Source organism: Brassica oleracea, chromosome C9 (genome assembly GCF_000695525.1).
Source record: "Brassica oleracea var. oleracea cultivar TO1000 chromosome C9, BOL, whole genome shotgun sequence".
Classification (NCBI taxonomy): Eukaryota; Viridiplantae; Streptophyta; class Magnoliopsida; order Brassicales; family Brassicaceae; genus Brassica; species Brassica oleracea.
In genome coordinates, this window is record NC_027756.1 from 47,684,988 (window position 1) to 47,693,010 (window position 8,023).

At 36.3% G+C, this 8,023-nt stretch overlaps 3 protein-coding genes across 5 annotated transcripts in view; 2 read left to right on the forward strand and 1 right to left on the reverse strand.

The window, feature by feature from the left end:
* Positions 1-1,652, forward strand: part of LOC106317925 (telomerase reverse transcriptase) — a 6,665-nt gene extending 5,013 nt beyond the window's left edge. For both annotated transcript variants that reach the window (XM_013755738.1, XM_013755739.1), the window contains 2 exons: positions 990-1,262; positions 1,356-1,652. In XM_013755738.1, the coding sequence (XP_013611192.1) occupies positions 990-1,262; positions 1,356-1,629 (547 nt within the window). In that variant the 3' untranslated portion in view covers positions 1,630-1,652. The remainder of the gene's footprint in view (positions 1-989; positions 1,263-1,355) is intronic.
* Positions 1,648-3,898, reverse strand: LOC106317929 (binding partner of ACD11 1-like). 2 transcript variants are annotated; one of them, XM_013755746.1, is made up of 5 exons: positions 3,728-3,898; positions 2,968-3,071; positions 2,732-2,798; positions 2,527-2,601; positions 1,648-2,321 (listed from the first exon to the last, which is right to left on the reverse strand). In XM_013755746.1, exons 1-5 carry the CDS (start codon positions 3,731-3,733, stop codon positions 1,791-1,793), a joined length of 783 nt encoding a protein of 260 aa, XP_013611200.1. In that variant the 5' UTR covers positions 3,734-3,898; the 3' UTR covers positions 1,648-1,790. The 2 variants fall into 2 exon arrangements, with proteins under 2 accessions (XP_013611200.1, XP_013611199.1); XM_013755745.1 differs by having other exon boundaries at positions 2,732-2,801.
* A 1,182-nt stretch (positions 3,899-5,080) lies between these two features.
* On the forward strand, positions 5,081-7,192 carry LOC106317928 (12-oxophytodienoate reductase 1-like). The gene is made up of 5 exons (XM_013755744.1): positions 5,081-5,135; positions 5,368-5,427; positions 5,517-5,657; positions 5,823-6,130; positions 6,463-7,192. The coding sequence occupies exons 1-5, from the start codon at positions 5,119-5,121 to the stop codon at positions 7,056-7,058; spliced, it is 1,122 nt and encodes a 373-aa protein (XP_013611198.1). The 5' UTR covers positions 5,081-5,118; the 3' UTR covers positions 7,059-7,192.
* Positions 7,193-8,023: the final 831 nt, after the last annotated feature.

Sequence of the window (8,023 nt, forward strand, 5' to 3'; positions counted from 1 at the left end):
TTCGGTTTTGGGAAAATGCAATTTCTCGGTTTCAGTGGGAAAACACAATTTCTCGGTTTTGGCGGGAAAACGCAATTTCTCGGTTCTGGCGAGAAAACTCAATTTCTCGGTTTCAGCGGGAAAACGCAATTTCTCGATTTTGGCGGGAAAACGCAATTTCAATTTCTCGGTTTCGGTGGGAAAACGCAATTTCTCGGTTTTGGCAGGAAAACACTATTTCTCGGTTTCGGTGGGAAAGCGTAATTTCTCGGTTTTGGCAGGAAAACGCAATTTACGGTTTCGGCGGGAAAACGCAATTTCTCGGTTTCGGCGGGAAAACGCTATTTCTCGGTTTCGGTGGGAAAGCGTAATTTCTCGGTTTTGGCAGGAAAACACAATTTTCGGTTTTGGCGGGAAAATGCAATTTCTGGTTTTGGCGGGAAAACGCAATTTCTCGGTTTCGGCGGGAAAACGCTATTTCTCGGTTTCGGTGGGAAAGCGTAATTTCTCGGTTTTGGCAGGAAAACACAATTTTCGGTTTTGGCGGGAAAATGCAATTTCTGGTTTTGGCGGGAAAACGCAATTTCTCGGTTTCGACGGAAAAATGAAATTTTTCGATTTTGAAAAGAAAACATAGTTTTACAGTTTTTGACAAAAAAAATATTTCTTTAATTTTGGAAAGTAAACATAATTTCAAAATTTTAGAAATAAGATCTAAACTAATAATTAAAAAATAATTATAAATTTTATTGGGTGTCCATGTACATACCCATTTGGACATAGTCTCTATTGGTCTTGGACATTTGTTTGGACCATTGTCCAATATGGACCATCCACTAGTGCCCAAAACTGAAATGGTCCAACTGGTCATGACCATTTGACCATTTGGACCATGGACGGACCATTTGACAGCTATATTCTCCTGTATGCATGTCTGGCTCTGTTTGCTCAGCCTTGCTGCTTTATGATTGTTTTGAGTCTAATTTTTCCACTCAAATTTATGGAAACAGGTACTTGAATGGCCATATAAGCTCAACCTTTTCGGTAGCCTGGCAGAATAAACCACTTGGAAATCTTCGGCATAAATTGCGTTACTTCTTGGTCCCCAAATGTCATCCCATTCTCTTTGACTCGAACATCAACTCGGGAGCAATTGTCAGGTTAAACATCTATCAGATCTTTCTGTTAGCTGCAATGAAGTTTCACTGTTATGTCTACGAGTTGTCCCGGTTTTGGAAGCTTCATCCTCAAGCTTTGTCCAAATTCATCACAAGATCTATCAGGTATGGAATAAAACTCTTATCCTATGTTTATGAGCATCTTGGTTTATGTTCAGTTGTATAATCTAGCGTTCTTGATTTTCTTCCACCTTATAGGTACATGTTCAAACTCATAAATAGAAGGACGCACAGAATCAACACTGGTTCTAGTTTCAGACCAGTTCTTAAACTGTGCAAAGAAGAAGTGATATGGCTTGGCTTACACGCTTACATTCAAGTACTGAAGAAGAAAAACTCCCGATATCGAACCCTCTTGAACTATTTGAGATCTGCGCTTTCGAAACTCGATCTTTCTCTGAATCTATCGCCGGAGTTAGAGTATGCAACGGACCGGTCAAACTCATCTTGCATTTGGAAACTGAGTTACTGATCCCTCTAAGATTGAAACTGGTCTGAACGGGTTAATTTGATTTCTGTCTTTACATTTATTTCTATGTATAACTGTTTAGATTATTGAATATATATATATAGACAAGTTCCAAGCTTAGCTTTTATGTTATAACATACCAAAGAAACCAACAAGAAAGAGATTTATTTCTTGGAGTATTCAGACGAATGAATTGGAGCATACCCTTCAGGTAATTGCTCCTGAGACTGTGACGGTTGTGGCGGGTGCTCAGCTTCAACCTTTTCCTTTGTTTTCTGACTAACCTCTCCAGCAGCTTTAGCAACTCTGCTGAACGCTCCTGCGGCCCAGCTCACACCGGTTAACACATAACGGTTTTTCATCACGGCGTTTCCTGCGCTGCTCACAGTCTGTTCAGCCGAAGCATATGCAGACTTGGTTCTCTCTGAAACATGGAGGCTTTGGTCCACCTCTTTGATCTTGTCGTTCACCAAGGTTGTACCAGCTGTGAATTTTTGGCTTAGACCGATCTTTTGGTCTATGGACGCAACTCCTGCGGTTGCGGTTGAAGTGAAACCGAGTTTCTCATCAAAGGCTTTTGCTTTGCCGACCGCGTCTTTCCCGAGGATGAAACCCTTTGCTAACATGCTGCTCACAACATCTTCTGCCTTCTGTACAACGCCTTCTGCAGCGCCTCCACCACCGCTCTGTGTTTCCTGGGAAATGAACACGAATTTAAACATCTAGAGATTTCTGTTTACACACTATTGTTTCTAAAGATTGTTGACGATCAACTCGATTAATATAATCTACCAGACTACCAATCACAGATTTGAGAGGTTTTTACAAACAATCAATGAATAGTAATCATTTCAATGGAAATGTATCTGGTTCCTATTAAGTAAAAGGAAAAGAACTTACAGCATGAGGGGCAGCAGGTGGAGTGTAGTTAGGAGCCAACTCAATGGTGACTGATTGATCGGCAATACTCGCACCCTGAAAAAACATCACTAGTTGTTAGAATGAGGCCTGCAGTTACAAATGTTCTAATTATATTGCAAGTTGTAAACAAACTATGCTCGATAAGAGGAGGAGAATGTTTAAAGAGAAATAAAAGTGAACCCACTGATAAGAGAACAGCGGTCTCAGCTCCTTGAGGATCTTTGAATGTGACATAAGCACTATGCTCGCCACTGCTAGTTAGAACATGAAAGCAAACAAAACAAACTCAGAGTCGAACATAACATTAAGAGAATCTTGGAAATGAACCTTCATTCCTTTCGAATGGCTTTCATTTCACCATATCACTATCTCAAAGAACAAAAGTAACAAAAAGGTAAAAAGCAATTGGCAAACACTAACCCTTGGATGTCAATGGTTTCAACTTCACCAGAAAAGGAGAAGAACTCTTTGATATCATGCTCTGTTGCTCCTGAGGAGAGATTGCCAACTTTTACTGACCTTATCTGTATCACACCATGAATCAAAAAGATAATGATCATTAATGAAAACAATAAAAACGCAAACCACTAGGCCAGCTCAAATAAGTCTAAATCCTCACAAGATCATACTATCATAGTGAAACACATTGAGATCTACGGATCAAATCAAGTTCGCCAGAAATTGACGGTCATCTTTTCATTCAACAAAATAAACGCAGATGAATATGGTCCAGGAGTGAAACATGATTCAGGGATGAGTCAGATTTTATTTGTTTCTGAAAACACATGTAAATGAAGTTAGCTCCTTATCTAAACGTTGTTCCAATCTCATCATTACCTAAATTATCCCAAAAAAAACTTCAAAAGGAACACACATAATAATTACACGAAATCAAACCAACGGATATGAAATCTTTGCTGCTAGCAATACAATTTGATCACGTAAGCAATACATAGATATTGCAAAATTTCTGAAAATAATAGAGTTGCATAACAGATGAACACCGATAGACACACAGATCAATTTGTATCCAGAATATAACAACGAACTAGCAGCTATCAAACTCGTCCTAAGGAGCAAACTGATGATACGCAATCGTTTCTAGTCGTAACAAATTTTCCGAAAAAACATAATGGATCACAGCGAAATATTGAAGGAAAGAAGAAGAAGAACAACAAACCGCCATGGATGTTGTTGATCTTCGTTGTCGCCGGGGAAGAGAGGTGTGAGATTGCTTTCTAACGCAGATGAGATTCACGAGAAACGCACTTCGATATTGATTGATATGATTGCGTATAGAGGAGAAGAAATGTCTTTGCTTTTTATTACACTCTCGACGTGTGGGATTGCGTTACGCCATTCATCCTTTTTTTAGTACTACTATTTTATTATAAACAAAATAAACCTTTTTTGACCAGTAAAAAAAAACAAAATAAACTTTAAACTAAATACTACTCTCTCCGTTCCTAAAAGATAGATTTTTTAATATTTTCACACATATTAAGAAAACACATTAAATTACCATAATAAATGTATCGTTTTCTGTAATTTTCAATTTTCAATAACTTTTAACCAATAGTAATTCAATAAAGACAATTAATTTTCTTGAAGTTTACAATTTTTTCATAGAAAACACAAAAAATACATCTTTCTGAAACAAACTTTTTTTCTAGAAAGTCTATTATTAAAGAACGGATGGAGTATTACTTCACTTTTCCTTTTTTACACTTCTGGTTTTTTTTTTTTTTTTGGGCTTTTTCATTTCAAGTAAAACCTTAGAAATCTTGTCTTATCATAGATATGGTATATGTATTGAACTTCTTAATTCAATAATTAATCAAATATTTTGGTAAATTTAAATTGAAGATAAAATTGGATTTTTATTTTTAATTAAGATATTTTACATTAAATTTTGCTTTTAAACATTTTCAGTCTTAAATGTGGAGATCAGTTAGTCTGGTTAAAAAGAAAATAAATAACGGGCCTTATCTTCATCATATTGGGCTTTAAGAGAAATTGTTACGATCAAGCCCCTCGCCAAATTGTTACGATCAAGCCCCTCGCCACCTGTCAAAGCAGACTCAGGTGGAGAAACGATCTGCGTTTAAGTTTTTTTTTCTTGTAGAACCGACTGCTTAGCCTTTTTTTAGTCAACTTCAAAACAGAGACGGAGCATCTTCCTTTTCCTTGGGAAGTCCACTTTTAATTCTCTCTGTGCGGTCAAAGAAAGCTGAAGTCAAACACACACAAAATAATGATTTTTAAATTATACGAGGCCACGTTTAGCGCCTATGGACCAAAAGCCGCATCCAAAATTGGAGGAAAGAGGTTTAAAGTTTTTTTAACTTTTTCATGACGTCAATGAATACGTCGTGAAGAAATGCATGTGGGGGTCAGGTCTGTGCATGGATGCATGCGTTCACAATGACGTCGACGTCCATAAGACGAAATAAAAACAAAACTTTGCTTTTTCCCACTAATCAACGCGTATAAATATGTGCTCATGTGTACCATCTTCTTACACGTTCAAAGTGTTTTAAGAGAGAAAGAATCAAGAGAGACAAAGAACTAATGGAAAACGTAGTGACGAAACAGAGTATCCCTAGGAAGTCTCGGAAGAAATTTCGAAAATTGCTCGGCTGCTGGCTTAAGCACTCTTGCTAAGTCCCGTTAGTTAGGAACCTGTTTCTAACTAGATAAGCTTTTCATTGTTTTTATCTTTTTTTTGGCAATGATTGGCTGAACTGCTTCAAACTTGTACATGTACAATCTGCTTCATTTATATGATATTCACATACTTATCAAAAAAAAAAAAAAAAAGAAACAGAGTATCCCTCTCCTCGCGCCCTACAAGATGGGTAGATTCAATCTTTCCCACAGGTATGTTGTATATGTTATATGTTCTTTGAGCTGAAAACTCTCTTCCTTATAATCCAATATGAAGCGTGATCATTTTGTTCATGATTCAGGATTGTTCTTGCACCACTGACGAGACAAAGATCATACGGAAACGTTCCTCAACCTCATGCTGTGCTATACTACGCTCAGAGAACCACCCCAGGAGGTCTTCTCATCACTGAAGCCACTGGAGTTTCAGATACAGCTCAAGGGTAGCTCTTTCTTCTCCTTCTTCTTTTTTTTTTTTTGGAAAGAATGTTCAATTTATTTATCTCAAAATTAGTTGTACAAAATAATTCTTCTATTGAAATAAAGTTTATGATTTTTATTTGTGGTTTTGATCTGACTCACATTTGCGTGGTTTCTTGCTCTTGAAGGTATCAAGATACACCTGGAATATGGACTAAAGAGCATGTGGAGGCATGGAAGCCAATCGTGGACGCTGTTCATGCCAAAGGTGGCATCATCTTCTGTCAGATTTGGCATGTTGGCAGAGTTTCTAATAAAGGTTTTCAGCCAAATGGGCAAGCTCCCATCTCTTGTACAGACAAGCCATTGATGCCTCAGATCCGCTCTAACGGCATCGATGAAGCCATGTTTACCCCTCCAAGACGCCTAAGTACTGAAGAGATCCCCACCATTGTCAACCATTTCAGGCTTGCAGCAAGAAACGCTATGGAAGCTGGTAAGCACACTGTTTGGCACAGCACAAAAAAAAACATTATGATAATGTTAACACATAAAGAAAAATAATTAAATTGACACTAATTAAAAGATAAAATGATAAAAGTATTTCAATTCCTAAATGTTTTACCCTAATTTCACCCCGTAAATACTAAATTTTAAATTCTAATCATAAATAATATTATAATTTTTTTAGTTAATGTTATGTTATTTTATATTTTATTTTTGCTAATTTGAGAATAATATATTGTTTTAACGTTATTATATGATATTATTCTAGAAGAAAGACTCTTACATTATATACGTATCCTTGAATTTTGTTGTTGCTTGCAGGCTTCGACGGAGTAGAGATACATGGAGCTAATGGCTATCTCATCGACCAGTTCATGAAAGACACGGTGAACGATAGAACTGACGAATACGGTGGATCATTACAAAACCGCTGCAAATTCGCTCTAGACATAGTCGAAGCAGTGGCCAACGAGATCGGGCCTGATCGCGTTGGAATCAGGCTCTCTCCCTTCGCAGACTACATGGAATCAGGAGACACAAACCCACAAGCATTAGCGGTTCACATGGCGGAGTCTCTGAACAAATACGGAATCTTATACTGTCACGTGATCGAAGCGAGGATGAAAACAATGGGTGAAGTAACAGAGTGTCCTCACACTTTAACGCCGATGAGAAAAGCCTTCTCGGGGACGTTTATTGCTGCTGGAGGTTTTAAGAGGGAAGACGGGAACGAGGCGGTTGATAAGGGAAGGACTGATCTGGTGGCTTATGGTCGGTGGTTTCTGGCGAACCCCGATCTGCCAAAGAGGTTTGAAGTTGATGCGGCGTTGAATAAGTATGATAGATCAACGTTTTATGCTTCTGACCCTGTGGTGGGCTACACTGACTACCCGTTTCTTGATTCAACAGCTAGTTAATACATGTCGTTATGTGTTTTTGTTTTTTCATGTAATAAGACGACATTGTCGGTCAAACTGCAACCACGAGTATTTTGTATACACTACTTTCATATAGTCATATTGAGTCCATGATTATACGATATCCCATTTTACAGCCACTGCTTGATTCATGTTTTCATCGAGTTCGACTACAAGTCTACAAATTCCATAGAATTGGTGAAAACATGTAACATCCCAACCACTCAGAGTTGAGACTTTTACATGTGCTCACTCAGTAATAAACTTCACTTTGATAACTAGTGTGTTGATTGATTTGTTGAAGGTTCGAAATATCCATTTGCTAGTTTAGCAGTCACCACATGATTTTTCTTTATATTTTGGTTTCATTGTCACACATCTCAAAACATTTTTTTGATAGATTACCCATTATTTCTTTAATTCCAATAATTTTTTTTTGGATATATAAACAAATAAATACATTTTGATGACAAATGGTAAAATCTATACTAATAAAAATGACCTTTTGAGGCTCCATAGAGCGTCCACATCAGCGAAACAAAATTCTCCCGAAAGATGACAGGTGGCATTTTTATTTAAAAAATAGAAAATAAATAATAAGTAAATTTGCAATATAAGGAAAAATAAATAATAAGTAAATAAACAATATAAGAAATAGAAACATTGCATTAAACAATAATAAGTAAATATACAATATAAAGAAAATAAACAATAAGTAAATATATAATTAAGAAATAAAAAAACTAAATTAAACATATATCTGAAAAATGTATAGTATAATATATAATAACTAAACACACAATATAAGAAATAGAAATATTATATTAAATATTTATCGTAATATTAGAATAAATAAATATAAAATAAAATTAAAAAATAATAAGCAAATATAGTATATAACAAATAAAAATATTACATTAGATATATATCGTAATATTATCATTGATATAAAAGCAAGAAATTTA

What these genes read in the sequence shown, in the direction of transcription:
- LOC106317928 (XM_013755744.1), top strand. An exon ending in AGATTCAATCTTTCCCACAG is followed by an intron (nt 5,428 to 5,516) that starts GTATGTTGTATA and finishes TTCATGATTCAG; the next exon opens with GATTGTTCTTGCACCACTGA. An exon ending in GTTTCAGATACAGCTCAAGG is followed by an intron (nt 5,658 to 5,822) that starts GTAGCTCTTTCT and finishes TTGCTCTTGAAG; the next exon opens with GTATCAAGATACACCTGGAA.
- LOC106317929 (XM_013755745.1), bottom strand. An exon ending in GAAACCATTGACATCCAAGG is followed by an intron (nt 2,802 to 2,967) that starts GTTAGTGTTTGC and finishes TGTTCTAACTAG; the next exon opens with CAGTGGCGAGCATAGTGCTT. An exon ending in AGACCGCTGTTCTCTTATCA is followed by an intron (nt 2,602 to 2,731) that starts GTGGGTTCACTT and finishes ATGTTTTTTCAG; the next exon opens with GGTGCGAGTATTGCCGATCA.